This window comes from Oryzias latipes, chromosome 8 (genome assembly GCF_053564925.1).
Source record: "Oryzias latipes strain Hd-rR chromosome 8, Olatipes_Hd-rR_3.1".
Lineage (NCBI taxonomy): Eukaryota > Metazoa > Chordata > Actinopteri > Beloniformes > Adrianichthyidae > Oryzias > Oryzias latipes.
In genome coordinates, this window is record NC_136244.1 from 1,866,030 (window position 1) to 1,880,990 (window position 14,961).

The 14,961-nt window shown below is 45.9% G+C and overlaps 1 protein-coding gene and 1 non-coding gene across 6 annotated transcripts; both read right to left on the reverse strand.

Annotated features, from left to right (window-relative positions):
- Positions 1–408: 408 nt before the first annotated feature.
- On the reverse strand, positions 409–14,681 carry copz2 (COPI coat complex subunit zeta 2). 5 transcript variants are annotated; one of them, XR_002873732.2, is made up of 10 exons: positions 14,508–14,672; positions 8,399–8,467; positions 8,244–8,328; positions 7,617–7,708; positions 7,114–7,169; positions 6,139–6,216; positions 6,013–6,064; positions 5,015–5,119; positions 4,717–4,755; positions 409–843 (listed from the first exon to the last, which is right to left on the reverse strand). XR_002873732.2 is itself a non-coding variant. In XM_023957841.2 (10 exons), the coding sequence occupies exons 1-10, from the start codon at positions 14,523–14,525 to the stop codon at positions 796–798; spliced, it is 570 nt and encodes a 189-aa protein (XP_023813609.1). In that variant the 5' UTR covers positions 14,526–14,681; the 3' UTR covers positions 409–795. The 5 variants fall into 5 exon arrangements, 2 of the variants coding, with proteins under 2 accessions (XP_023813609.1, XP_023813610.1); XM_023957841.2 differs by lacking the exon at positions 5,015–5,119 and adding an exon at positions 1,843–1,875 and having other exon boundaries at positions 14,508–14,681; XR_002873733.2 differs by having other exon boundaries at positions 745–843; positions 4,991–5,119.
- mir152 (microRNA mir-152) lies at positions 8,624–8,724 on the reverse strand. The gene has a single exon (NR_107122.2). It is a non-coding gene; the product is annotated as a microRNA mir-152 (primary transcript).
- Positions 14,682–14,961: the final 280 nt, after the last annotated feature.

A 14,961-nucleotide genomic window follows, 5' to 3' on the forward strand; every position in this document is an offset into this window, starting at 1 on the left:
CAGATTTGAAACGTCTTTTTCTTTGAACTCCAGAGACAAAGCTGGAGGTTTCAGTGTTGGAGCTGCTCAAATCTGAGGGAAGCAGGTGAAACCTTAACGGATGCGGTTATAAAACTGCACTCGGCTAGGAGCGCAGGAGCGGCAGTGTCCAGGTTCTCGTTTGGGACTCGAACACACAACCGTCACGCTCAAACTACTGATGCAAAACATGATTTCTGAGATCAGAAAACAAGGAGGCGTGGCTTCAGTGGTTCATCAGAAATGTGGAGATTCCTGCTCAATATTTGTCCCTCTAGTTTGTGATTGGATCAGCTGTAGGGGGCGGGGCCAGCAGGACCTGATGACGTTCTTACTCAAGACGTGGGAGGAAACTTTTCCACAGAAAAATCAAAAGCAAACCAAGAAAAATGTCAACAAACTTCGTTTTATTAGCAGCCTCCCAAAAAGTAACATCTGTTGGAGCAAAATCTAAGCCTCCTAAAAATGAGTCTTTGGCATTTTTCCACTCAGAAATCCACAAAAAGCGTTCTGACCCACAAAGTAACTTGCTGAGGTTCGAGTCCGTGTGCAGGACGCGGAGCCGTGTCGTCTTCCTTCCCGCCTTTGGCAGCAGCCCCACTGGACCTTCAGGGTTTACGCTGCTGCAGCTCCACTCTGCTCATCGCCGTGACAACAGAAGTAAAAAAACATTTCCACGCTTCCCTCACAATCCAAATAAGTTAAATCAATGATGCAAAACAAAAACAAAAAAGACAAAAGTCCTCCCGACGCCTCTCCCTGCTCCTTCCTGTGGGGTCACTTCAGGATGGACCACTTGATCTGGTCTTTGGCCGACTGGAGAACCTGGAGGACAGGAGCGGTGGTCAGAACGAGGCTTCGTGATGATGTCATCGAAGCAACACAAACACAGAAATGGAAATACCCGCTATGATGGAAACCGTGTTTTTAACATGTGTTGATGGAGGACATGGATAAAGAAAAATTATTATTCTGAATCAGGGGCAGAAGAAAAGATGCTGTATGTTTTTGTTTACTGCTTTGGTAGCTATTTTTAATCCTTTCATTGTTTTTTATGTCTATTAGTGTTTTATTGTACGGCACCTTGTAGCAGGATGTGTAGAAGTGCTTTTTAAATAACGTACAACTGGCGGGTCAAAGTCTCCAAGCTCCGCCCCTTTCTGATCATCCTCTGTCAGACCAACAGATCCATGAAGGTCTCTGTTTTCCTGGTCTGAGCTGGAATCTGGATCAGAACTGGACGGACGGATGGATCTGATGTTGCCATTTTCTGATGCACTGCTAACGTTAGAATGGGAAATGAAGTTTTTTTTTTTTTTTTTTTTAAATATCTGTCCTCCATCGTCAGGAAAAACCCCTTTTTCATTGGAGCGGGTCTTTAAAAGCATCCAGCGCAGATGGAAACCTTGACTCCTGGAACGGATTCATCCAAACTCCACCGGGAAAGACGGGAGGTTTTTCCCCCAAACCGGATGTGGATGTGAACATTTTTAAAGATGGATTGAACATCATCAGGAGATACCTCTAAACTGTAGTTTGTTAGCTTTAAATCTCCACCGTTTTCTGCCCCAACACCTGTCAACAGGTATCTACTGGTATCTACTGGTGTCTACAGGTGTCTACAGGTGTGCCAACACCCCAGCAGCTGACTTTGTAGATGAATGGACTGAGGTGAGGAACTTCATCCAAATTTCAAACCGTCCGATCAGGAGTTAGTCCTTAACCCTGTTCTGCTTTAAAACATTTCCGACATGACTGTGAGGCGATGTGGGCGTGGCTTACACCCCCCTCCCCTGTGTGTGTGTGTGATGTGGTGATGCTTACGTTAGAGGTGAGAGCCAGCTTCTCTGTTAGGTGCTGTCAGGGTTAAAAGCAACAAACACAAAGTTTAGAGTGTCAGTCCAAACACACACAGACACGTGCACACACACACTCACAGACACGTGCACATGCACACTCACAGACACGTGCACACGCACAGCAGCAGGTTAGGAGTAAAGCTTCATTCAGCAGCTGTAAACAGAAGCGTGAAACGTGCACGTGTCCTGGGCTCATCTGCAGCAGAGCCTCTTTTATTTATTGAAGCTTTGACCTGATCCCAGAACAGCCCCTGCTCCTCCTGCAGCCTCTGTTCATCAATAAAGCATCAAATCAACACAAATCAGAGCTGCAGGCAATTACCCCCCCCACCCATAAATACCACTCCACAGTTTCCCGCTCGCACGTTTACGCGGCCCGTCCTGCAGCGGAAACACCTGAGCGCTCATCAACAAGGATCAGTGAAACCTGCTGTGATGACGGAGGCTCACCTTTCCAGACTTTTCACAGAATCCAGGGGGGTATTCCAGGAAGCAGGGGGGTATTCCAGGAAGCATGTTTAAACTAGCCTGACTTTAAGCCTGAACTCTGGCTGAAATCCGCCTGAACTTGCTTACTCTGGGTATGTCGGTTCCAAAAGACCGGATATGAGTTGGTGTAATTACGCTCGACTTGGTAACCCTGGGTTAATGCACGCACAAGGCAGGTACATAAAGACACTCTCAATGGATCAACGATTTCCAGAGTCACCATGGAAACGCGTGGTGAACAAAAAGAGAGGCTATACTTTAGTGAGACGGAGTCTGAGATTTTAATGACTGCGTATGAAGATTATACGTCCATCAAGAAAGTAACACGGCTGCATCATCAGCAAAAAAAAGTTTCTGCTTGGAGAAAAAGAACGGACAAAGTAAACGAATCAGTTTCTGATCTTATTTCTATTTTCATTGTGACGCGTATATATATATATATATATATATATATATATATATATATATATATATATATATATATATATATATATATATATATATATATATATATATATATATATATATATATATATATATATATATATAACTTATCCAACTTCAATTAATTCAGATGGTAACAAGTAATTGAGTTACATTTGTTCAACCTAATTTCTTACGTCCAACTCGATTGTTTATACAACTCAAATTTACATGTTTATCCAACTAAATGTCATATTACTCCAATTCAATTAAATGTTTCTCCATATTAATTTATTGTAATTCTTGAACTGTCATACGTCTAAGTTAGAGGCTGCAGGTTTTCTCATTTTTATAAAATTAAAATAAATGATACAGTACAGATTTACAATATATTCCTAGCATTTAATTATCATGACAGACTGTAACTATAGATCTTATACCATAGTTTTGGACTAGTGGTGCCAAATATCCTCACCATCCTCACCCTCCCTCTCACTCATGGTGCAGAAAGAATTAAACATAACAGGACAAATAAATGGACAAAACACTGTAAAACAACTAAACACATTTGGTCAAAAACCCACACTTAAACCCAAATCCATCCTGACAGGCAAAGGAAATGGTATCCCACAATCCCTTGCAGTGCCGATCTAACAGCAGCACCAAAGTTACACCTACTTAATTGAATTAATTTGAATGAAAGTAAAATAACTGTCTGAAAACTACGTGTTATTTTTAAGACGTCTGAACAAAAAAAAAGATTTATCTTAACTGGAGCAAATAATTAAGTTAGATCAAAGTAAAAAGGTTTCTCTTTCCAACATCCATATGTGGTCTTATCATCCTCTCACGGTGGAAAAAGTATTATCTGAGCTTCTTCATCCACTAAATCATCTTCAAATGGACACGCCATGCTGCTTCACCTCTCTGAAAACAAACTAACCTTCAACTAAACCTGCTCCAGACCAGGTTATGTTCAGAGCATGAGTTGCTACGGCAACTTGACCTACCCTGAAACATACCTCCATTTCTGGAACTGAAAGCTGAGGTTATCAACTTCCTTAGCCTCAAACTTACCGTGGGAGCTAGCATAACCTGCTTTCTGGAATACCCCCCAGAAGTTCTTCTCCAAAAAAAAAACATTGATTTATTTATTTGTTTTTTGTTTTTTACCAGAGGGTGGAGTTTCCTCTTTACTGCAGCAGAGTCTCGTTGCTAAAACTGTGGAGTCACAGAGCACGCCAAAGCCTGGAAAGCTTCTGGATAATTAACGTTTTGAGCCACTAAAGGTTCGAACATTTGATTGACGGGTCAGACCAGGAGCGACGTGGAGCGATTTGGTAATCCACCTCGTTTTTTTATTTTTAATTTTCTCTCGTTTTAGTTCCAGCTGAAACAATCGATGTCCTTTAGGGAAACAGTGAAACTTAGAGAAACGCTGCGTTCATGCGGTGCTGGAAGGATCAGAAAAATGATCGTTCAGCTCAGGAAAACACACATGAACGTCAGAAAAACAGCTAAATCTTCCAAAATCACATGAATGCAGACGCCAACGTCGCTCAGTTTCTGTGACGTAAACGTTGAACGATCAACAGAATCCGTTTCCACAAACGACACTGCTTTTATTTTGAAGACACTCGTCATTTTTTTGAGTATGGAGCAACACCTGTGAGCACACTGAGCGCACACGTCTGCGGTTTGCATGCAGGAACACGTGCACAAAGGGTCCTGCGTGTGCACAGGCTGTGCACGGGTGTGTCATTTGGACTGAATCTGGGATTTTCACAAACATCCTGATGCTGGGGTGAAGGTCAACGCAGCTTCAACCAGGAAGTTTGGTTCATGTGAACACAGCTCTCTGATGTGAGACGCAACATTATTACCATGCATGTGTGTGTCTGTGTGTGTGTGTGTGCACGTTTGTTACCTGGGTGACACTCTGCTCGGTTAAAGGGTTGTCGTCCGCCTGTGAAAGACAAAGACTCGATGTCATGGAGAGGAAAACCCAAAGACGAGCGGGTGACGGCGTGGGCGGGGCCGTGCTCATGCTGGTTAGCAGCTCAGCCAATCAGAGCTGCAGCTTCCTTTGGTTCAGGGACACATCAGTCAGAGCCAGTGAAGCGCCTGCGTGCACTCTCACCATGCACGCCTGCGTGCGCTCTCACCATGCACGCCTGCGTGCGCTCTCACCATGCACTCACCTCCCCTCACCTCCCCCCTCTCACCCTCAGCTCGTCAGGCTAAAGCTGCTGGGTTTTGTCTGCCTGTCCCTCTAGGTTACCCGTGATGTAATCGAACAGGACGAAGCCAAAGGCTGGCTCTGACAGGAGCTGACAGCAGTCAAGGGGGGCAGAAATAATAGGGGGGGGGGGGGGGGGGCAACAAAAAGGTAAAAGCAGGTAAGAGAAAAGCAGGAGGACACTGAAGAATAAGAGAGATGTGTTTGACAGCAGCGCCGATCGGTCCATGCAGCATCAAAAGACCGTCCCATCAGAGCCCCCCTCCCATTAGAAGGGGTGTGACAGCGACCCCCAAACTTTTGCAGACCAAAGACCAGCTTCATGTCAGACGATCTTTTCCAAAGGAGGCCAAAGGTGGGGTTTCATTTTCTTAAGCTTCCGGGTTCCAGAAAATCTATTTGAATCTATTAAAATGCCACTATATGGAATTTAGTTTAAAAAGAAAATTTAAAAGTTTCTGTAGATATTCTACGCATGAAGATACGATCCCAACAAGAGGATACGATCCCAACTCGAGGATACGATCCCAACACGAGGATACGATCCCAACACTGGGCCATGATCTCAATACGAGTTTATGTGACACAATCTGCTATTATCTTCTATATCTTCTGCTATTTTACTTGTTCTTTAAACACATTGACTGATCTAGTATTTCTTCTATTCTATTTAGTTCTATGCTAATTGTTCATCTGATCAGTTTTAAACCAGGGTCTGTGCAGTTCCTGCTTTACGCCAGCAGAGGGCGCAGTGCTTTCATTTAGGAAGACTTACCCTGAATGCAAAGTTCGTCAGGAGCAATGAAGTTTGCAAACAGACCAAACCAGATACAGGCGTGTGAAGTGGGGGGGGGGGGGGGGGGGGGGGGGGTTGTGTATGTGGTCATGCTGCTCTGAACAGACCCCCCCCCCAATGTGTTTCTTCAGAGTGAATTCTCTGGTCATCAAACGCATCGTGGAGTGCAGGATGCTCGGATGTCCTACCCGGTAGTTGACCTTCTGCAGGACCTGCTGGTGGTCGCTCTCCAGAATCACCCTGGAAACAGGAACATCCAGCATTCTCACAGGTTCACTGCTGCTGAAATCAACGAATAGGAACCTTCCTCCTACCCCCCATCAATGATTTCATCCACCACCAGGAAGGCCCCCTCCATGTTTTCCAGTAAACACTTTCGCTCCACATTTTTCCTGCAAAAAAAGAAAAAAAAGTAATGTTTTGACTGACAGGTTATATTATGGAATGAAAACAGATGAGCAAACAATCCAACAAACACCTGATTTTAGTGCATTTCTGCCATTTAATAATTCATTATCAGGTCAGCTGGTGGTTTCAAACCTTCTTGTTTACAACAAACCCTTCCAGCATTTCCTCTCTGCAGGTTTTGATGTTTTCAATCTTAATTTAATATCTTTATGTTTGTATTATTGAACACATGGGTAGAATATTACATTATATGTACTGATACTCTAGACAAAGACATTGACTTCTAGACTTTCAGGCATATTATCTAAACTGTGGTAATGATAATTCATCACTAAAACAATATTTATAGATCTATGGATGTTTTTGAATGGATGTTACATTTATTGCAGTTAAAAGGGGTTTCTTGCAGTTGCATGAACTGGCCTGTAGGGTGTGCTGCAGACCACCAAACCTCCAAAGCACTTTAGTGTTCATGTCCATTATATGCATTAAGATAAAACTCCCTTGTATCACTGCGGTCTGTTTCAGGCCTGACGTCCTCTTATCACCGTTTATTCACAAACCTCCAAATAAAAGTCAGCTTTAAAGTCAATTGTTGTCTTTTCCGCTCCCCTCTGATGGACTGACAACACATGGAGCTGAATGCTTTTAGCCATTCAAGCAGACAAGAGTCCAGAAAAGGAGAATTTCCTTGCTGTGGGTGCTTTTTCAGGTCATATCATCATATTTTCCCCACTATAAGGCGCACTTGAAAGCTTTAATTTCTTCTCTAAAAACTAACATGTAGCTTTTTATAAATGGATTATTTCTGTGTTTACTGAAGCAGTTGTGAGAAGGACATGTGTGCGGCGGTTGAACCCGTCCGGGGGGGGGGGGCGTACCTGAGGATGTGAGTGAGGGAGTCGAACAGACAGCTGAGTACCGACATCAGCATCAACTGGCAAGGATGACAGAGGAGGAAAGTCAGTGACAGGTCAGTGACGAGCCAAACATTAGGAGGTTATACTCTGCTCCCCTGTGTGTGTGTGTGGGGGGGGGGGGGGGGGGGGGGCTCTGCAGCTCACATGCAGGTCACAATGTTTACAGAAACCAGATCTAAAATCATCGTTCTATTTATGAAGAAGACAAAATTAATGTAATGAACTTGTATGGACTGATGAGACACTGGAGAGATGCAGAAACAGACGTTCTGTTAAAAAAATGCAGCTGAAGTCCGTTTTAAAAAACTAAAACTAATAAACAGATATGAATATGTGTAACAAACCCATCAACTTTATTCAAGATTTCAAAATAAAAGCACACATTTGCTTTTGCTGCTGCGGGACGTTCTGTGAGGGGAGAGCGGGGGGGGGGGGGGGGGGGGGGGAGTTAGAGCGCGGCGCACCTCGTTCTCCTGAGCGCTGCCCGCCACGTAGAAGAAGAGGTCTATGCTGCTCTTGTACACGATGGTCAGCCCCTCCAGGAAGGCGATCTCATCTGCAGAGATCCACACAGTCATGTCACACTCGGCAGAGAATCACGCCGCCGCAAAGCCGACGTCAGTTTGCTTCATCGGTGCTGGCCGTTCTCACGCCAGAACCTTCTGGAAAATGTTTTAAGTTTTTAAGTTCGATTGGAAAAAAAAACTATTGGAAACAGAGCAAAGTGTGTGTGTGTGTGTGTGTGTGTGTGTGTGTGTGTGTGTGTGTGTGTGGGTGTGTGTGTGTGTGTGTGGGTGTGTGTGTGTGTGTGTGTGTAACAGCATAGGTGAGGACAAAACCCGGAACAAAAGGCAGGGATGGTTCTGGGTGGAAGACGAGAACTGGGCTCAGATCGGGTTTCTTCTGCAGGGGAACTTTCACGTTCTAACAAAAAGCAGGGTGGGGGGGCTGACCTGGTTTCTTCTGAGCCCAACGGTCGCTGCTGCATTCAAGCGCCGCGGTACAACCCGGCTCCCTGCAGGTTCTGCAGGTCCGGCTCGTTTCACTGACCGGTTCTCACCCCAAACCAGCCGGTAAAAACCCAAACTTACTGTCTGCTTTGTGGGTTTTGTTGAAGATGTTGCTCTCGAAGTTCCTCTGCTCCTTTATGGAGGGGTACAGCTCCGGGTCGTAGTACTGAGGACAGTGAAAAGAGTGCCGTCAGCTTCGTAGGAGTCCAAAGCTGCGGTTCTGATCGCCGCGGTACCTTAGACAGGAGCCTGTTCCCGTCGTTATCCAGGATGAAAACCGCTTTCACCGTGTACAGAGACGGTTCCTGCAACAGAGAGCGCACCTTTACTGACCCAGCTCACACGAACGCAACGTTTCACAAACACTGACCCCCCACCCGGGAGGAGGAAACCCCCCCCCCCACTCCCCACTCCCATCATATGCTCCCATCCCACTGTCATAACGTCCGTCTGCGGCAGAGACGAAGTTTCCGAGCCGGGACAAAGTTCTGTTATGCACTGACCAGCAAACATTCACAGTCTGAGTGTATCACAGAACTTTGACCAGAACCTCAGCACCAATCAGAACCAAGGATCCAGATTCGGGCGGCTCCATCCGCTCCTCGGTGCCGTCCAGCCGCCGACTCGGAAGGAGATTCCCTGCAGTCAGACGGGAATCCTGAGCTCAGAGGCGCCAGAGGAGTGAAATCTATCCTCCTGAGAACCAAGGACAGAGCAACGTCACGCACTCGCCATTCTGTCTCGCCGTGAAAAAAGTTCCCCTCATCCCACCCAAACACAGCCATATCTCAGAGAGGCCCAGGTGTCCTCCCCTGAACCCGCTTTGGGCGCGCTCAGACGGAGAGCAGAGGCCTGGTTTTAGGACACAACGCGGGTTTCAGTGTGGAACAAACATCCCAAACGCTGCAGAGACCAGACAATGTTCACTGTAGCTACGATGGTCTCCACCTGCCCCCCTTTGTCCAGAGGAGGTCCACATTACCGAGACATGAACACGCAAACGCTCATGAGCAGCTTGGATCAGCCAATCAGGAGCCTGACAGACGTCAGTAGAGAAAGAAACGAGACGTTAGCGTGGGGCTGCACCACATGAGGAACACTCACGATATTAGTGATCAATATTGCGATGAGGATATACAGCGGGGAAAATAAGTATTGAACACGTCAACATTTCTCTCAAAAAACACATTTCTAATCGAACTATTGACACGAAATGTTCACCAGATGTCGGCATCAACCCAAGTAATGCACACATAGAAAGAAATCCAAACATTTATGTCCATAAATGAAGTTATGTGTAATAAAGTGAAATGGCACAGGGAATAAGTATTGAACACGCTTACTGAAATGTATTTAATACTTAGTGCAAAAACCTTTGTTGGTGATTCCAGCCTCAAGACGCCTCCTGTATGGAGAAACCAGTGGAATCCATTGCTCAGGTGTGATTTTGGCCCATTCATCCACACAAACTGCCTTCAAATCTTCAAGGTTCCAGGGGTCTCTTCTGTGAACCCGGATCTTCAGTTCTTTCCAAAGATTTTCAATTGGATTCAAGTCTGGTGATTGACTGGGCCATTCTAGCAGCTTGATTTTCTTTTTCTTCAACCAGTTGAGTGTTACCTTGGCTGTGTGCTTGGGATGGTTGTCTTGCTGAAAGATCCAGCCTCTTTTCATCTTCAGCAGCCTGGCAGATGACAGCAGATTCTGATCAAGAATGTCTCCATACTTTTCTCCAGTCATTATTCCTTCAATGATATGAAGTCTGCCAGTACCACATGCTGAAAAACAGCCCCACGCCATGATGCTCCCACCTCCAAACTTGACTGTTGGTATGGTGTTTTGGGGGTGATGTGCGGTGCCATTTTTCCTCCAAACATGTTGTGTCTTATGACATCCGAAGAGTTCAGTTTTGGTCTCATCTGACCAGAGTATCTTCTCCCAGAATGTCATGGGTTTATCCAAATGTTGTGTTGCAAACTCCAAACGAGCTTCAACATGCTTCTTCTTCAAAAATGGAGTCTTGCGTGGTGTGCGTGCATGGAGGCCATGGCGGTTGAGTGCATTACTTATTGTTTCCTTTGAAACAACGGTACCTGCTGATTCCAGGTCTTTCTGAAGCTCTCCACGAGTGGTCCTGGGCTGTTGGAGAACCCTTCTGATGATTGTTCTGACTCCTCTGTCTGAAATCTTGCGAGGAGCACCTGGCCGTGGCAGCTTTATGGTAATGCCGTGTTCTTTCCACTTCCGGATGATGGCCCCAATGGTACTCACTGGAACTTTCAGAAGTTTAGAAATGCGCCTGTAACCAATGCCTTCAGTGTGTTTTGCAACAATAAGGTTGCGTAGGTCTTTGGACAGCCCTTTGCTTTTACCCATCATGCAATGCTTCTTGTCTAACACCTTGCTGGTGAGAAACCTTTTTAAAATGCATCAATCAGGACTATACCAGCTGAGATTACTTTGCACTAATAGGGGGCAGGTTAACCTTCTGAATACTGACAAACTCCAGCTGCTTTCTTGGCTTGCCAGACCTTTAAACCCCTCCTTTTCTTCATGTGTTCAATACTTATTCCCTGTGCCATTTCACTTTATTACACATAACTTCATTTATGGACATAAATGTTTGGATTTCTTTCTATGTGTGCATTACTTGGGTTGATGCCGACATCTGGTGAAAATTTCGTGTCAATAGCTCGATTAGAAATGTGTTTTTTGAGAGAAATGTTGACGTGTTCAATACTTATTTTCCCCGCTGTAACTTGCGATACATGAACAAATAGCAAAACAACCAAAAACATCATTTCTATTTCACTGTTTATAAATTATTCTCCAAATGAGCCTCGTCTACATGGATCAGTGTTTTTCAACCTTTTTTAAGCCGCGGAGCACTTTCTCCTTGACAAAACTCCCGCGGCACACCGGCATCCAAAAATGTAAAAAGGAGAAACTCAAGTTTTAATAAAAGTTAAGTTAGTTTTCCGTCATCATTTTTAACTAATTCATCTTCTGTCGTATTTATCCCTTTCTGTGTCACGGGGCTGCTGGAGCCTATCCCGGCCACTTATGGGCAAAGGCAGGGGACGCCCTGGACAGGTCGCCAGTCTGTCGCAGGGTCACAATTTCACAGTTTGGATTAACCAATTTACCTATGAAGCATGTTTTTGGACGGTGGGAGGAAGCCTGAGTCCCCGGAGAAAACCCATGCATGCACGGCGAGAACATGCACATTTTTAACTAAATACTTTAAAATGTTATCATGACAGACAGCAGACAGACTCTCTTCTCTGAGCTTCATGGTTTTGTTCACTTGTTCCACGGTCTGACACCAGATTCTGTGGAAAGCTACGCCGCTAAAGACGAGCTTTAGCTGGTATTTCTGTTGGAACTGAACGACTTTATGAGCAGAATCAGAACAAGGAAGTGAAGACTTTAACCACTTCTGATTGGTCAGACTGATGGCTTGTGATTAAGCCTCCAAGAATGATTGGTAGAGACAGTTAAAGGGGCCGGGCTTTTCCTAAAACAGCTGAAGCTTCAGCTAAATCAGGGTACTGTCATTCTTATTAAAGAGTCTTTAATAGAATCAAATAAACACAAAGACAAAAGTATTTTATGATCTTTCACATTCCTAACTACTCAGTGTTTTACGTTTGGATGAACACAGAGCTGATATCCTGGAGATGGAAAATGTTTATAGATCAGTTAATGGGTTTTTCACACGGGACACTGGTTGAAAAACACTCCAAACAGAGCTGGAGGTCCAGACTGGAAGAATCCACAAGAACGCGTTCACCCTGAAGGCAGCCTGAAGAAATATGAGCATGTGACTTTTGATCAGCTCCAGTGATGGACAAATACTAGTCAGTTGCATCATTGGACCACTGGAGGCGCTGTAGAGTGAAGTGCGTCTGCTGCATGGAAGGACAGATGCACAACATGATAAACATCAAACACCTAATAACTATTCATGTTTCCACGCAGGCAGAGAGGAGTAAGTATGTTACCTAGCGACGGGTTGCTATGGGGACCAGTTGACTGAGTCTGACACCGAAGATTAGGAAGAAGGAAGTCACAGATTTGGGAGAATCTCTTGTTTCTAGTTTTTAGTTTTTTAAACTCAAACATGCAATGCAGATGTGACGAACAAGCCACGCCTCCACCTCCTAACCACCATTACTCTGGTTTTAGAAGAACCCAGCTGACGATACTGGGAAAAGGTCCTCTGACTCCACAGCTCAAGAGGTACACACCAACTCTGAAAGCAGAGAGACGGGCCTGATCCAATTCGGCCACATTTTTAGCGTTCCCTTAAAGCAAAAAGCCCTGTAAACAACCCCAGGTTTGTCATTTGTCCTGTCAAAGGGTAATAAGTGATGCAGCTTCATATGATCATGACCTGGATGACTGAGAATCCACACATCTGGAGTTTTGTTTGACCCTCCGGTTTCTAAACCCCTAAACACCAGACACTCAGTCACAGGGAGCCTCCGAAGGCAGGGGGCCGACAGTGGACCACATCCGGCCCAAATAGCTCATCACCACGGACAGACTCTGCCCCCCAGTGCTGGGACACATCTGGCCCAGAATGCACCACTGCAGGAACTGAACCATCTGTGGCAGGCGGAGCTTCTCCTAGGGTACCGAAATCCGCTCCGAAAACTGCACTTTATGTGTAGTTTTAACATTTTTGTCTCTAAACCCCCCCCCCCGGCCCTGTGCGTGTTGTGTTAGTGATTGACACGTCTGCTCCTCCCAGGACACGCCTCCACCCTTCAGAATCAACATATTTAGACTCTAAACCAGCATGTCTACGGCAAGAATCCTTCAGCAATCACCGTCAACGGGAGAAACGAGTGGTCCACATAAGCAGAACTCTGGGGTGGAAAAAATTAAATTATGTCGCCTGATTGATGCCAAGTTCTTAAAACGTAAGCAAAGACCAGAAGTTTACGCATTTTAGTGCACAACCTCAAAGCAAAGCTAGCTAAGCTTTAGCTGGAAACTGGCTGCAACATAACTCGGTAAACACTCGAGTCCGCAACATAACTCGGTAAACACTCGAGTCTGCAGCATAACTCTGTTAACAATCGAGAAAAAAGAGAAAAGCAGTGAGCCTGTCCTCATTTCCCATGATCCTTGTTGTTTACATTCTGTCCTGCTAGCTTACAGCCGCTCACACTCCCAACATAACATTAGCGGTCCAACAAGAACAGCATCAACATCAGATCCATCCATCCGTACAGTTCTGATCCAGATTCCAGCTCAGACCAGGAAAACAAAGACCTTCATGGATCTGTTGGTCTGCAGGTGGATGATCAGAAAGGGGCGGAGCTTGGAGCTTGTGGCCCACTGATTGGAGCTTCCACGTCCCAACTACAAGCTTTTTTTTTCCTTTCCTCCTGATTCACAAAGATTTGAATAAAGAAAATACCAGAATTTCAATTTTTCAACACTTTAACAGCAGAGGGACGGAGAAAGATGGAAAATCGTTTCACTCTGCGGAACAGCGCCCCCTGGCAGAAAACTACAGACTGCCACCAAACTGACGCCACACACCTGCAGGAAACACTGAGGAATCCTGACAAATCCTGAACACATCATCTGCAGATGAGTTCTCCTGTTGATGTCTGACCTGAAAGTGACACGAGAAAAGTAGAAAACATTTGTCTGGAGTTTTCATCCTAACGCTTCTCCTGAAAGACATTTCTGTGAGATTTTAGTTTGAACATTAAAGATGGATAAAGTCTTTCTTCTTCTTCTTGACCTGCCGCGCACCAACTATCTCACGCACGGCAGACGCGCGCGTTCGCAAAGTGGATTCTAGGACGACAAAACCAGAAGAAGGAGAAACGGTGAATAAATGGAGCGCAAGGCACGGGAGACGCGCGGGCAGAAGGGTGGACGTGGCACTGCTGTACACGTCACTACACTCAGGCTCTGCGCGCGCGCATCAGCCTGTAAACACACGCGCGCCAGGTCCCTTTAAGTTTTCCTCTCAGTGGAACTGCACAGTCCAGTCCGACCCGGTCCGGTCCAGTTGGTCCTGCGCGGCTGGGACACCAGCTGCGGCCGCGCAAGTTAGGACTCGAACCAGCAGCGAGCTTCTGAGAGCCGCTCAACAAGTCCCGAGTCCCGTACGGACGGAGCGGTCCGGCCTGCGGGTCCCGACCGACACCGAGCCAACCGTGACCAGAACCGGGCCGCTCTGGAGCAGAAATAGACCCGCTTTCACGCCAGTCCGCTTCCACGTAACGTAAAAGTCCAGCGCGCGTCCGGGTCCAGTCGCGCTAAACTCGCGAACGTTCGGACACGCGCCGGGCCCGGTGACCGGGCGGAGGAGCTCACCGGGGACGCTGCGTCCATCGCTGCTGTCGCCTCTGTCTCTGTCGCCGTGTTGACGTGGACTGATCCAGGCTGTCACACCGGGATCACCGCTGCGCGCTCCCGCACGGAGAACCGGCTAAGACACGCCCCTTCCGCCGAGCTCTGATTTTCACAGTAAAAGTCTCCCGAAACTTGACTTCAGAATGTTATTTATACTTGTGGCTAGTAAAGTTTTTCCTTTCTGTTCTGACCATAAAAAAGACAATTTATTGATAACAGTTTATTTAATAAAACAGATTTTCTTTGTGCATCAAAGTAAAATTGAAGGAGTTTGGAGTCGAACAGTGCAGCTGTCATAAGAGAAGGAGGACTTTGTCTGGTGCTCAGGGTTTGTTCCTGAGCTGCCAGGATGAGCGCTTCGGTGCTGTGCTGTAGGCCAGCCCTTTCTAGCCATTGGTAGGACTTCTTGATATCA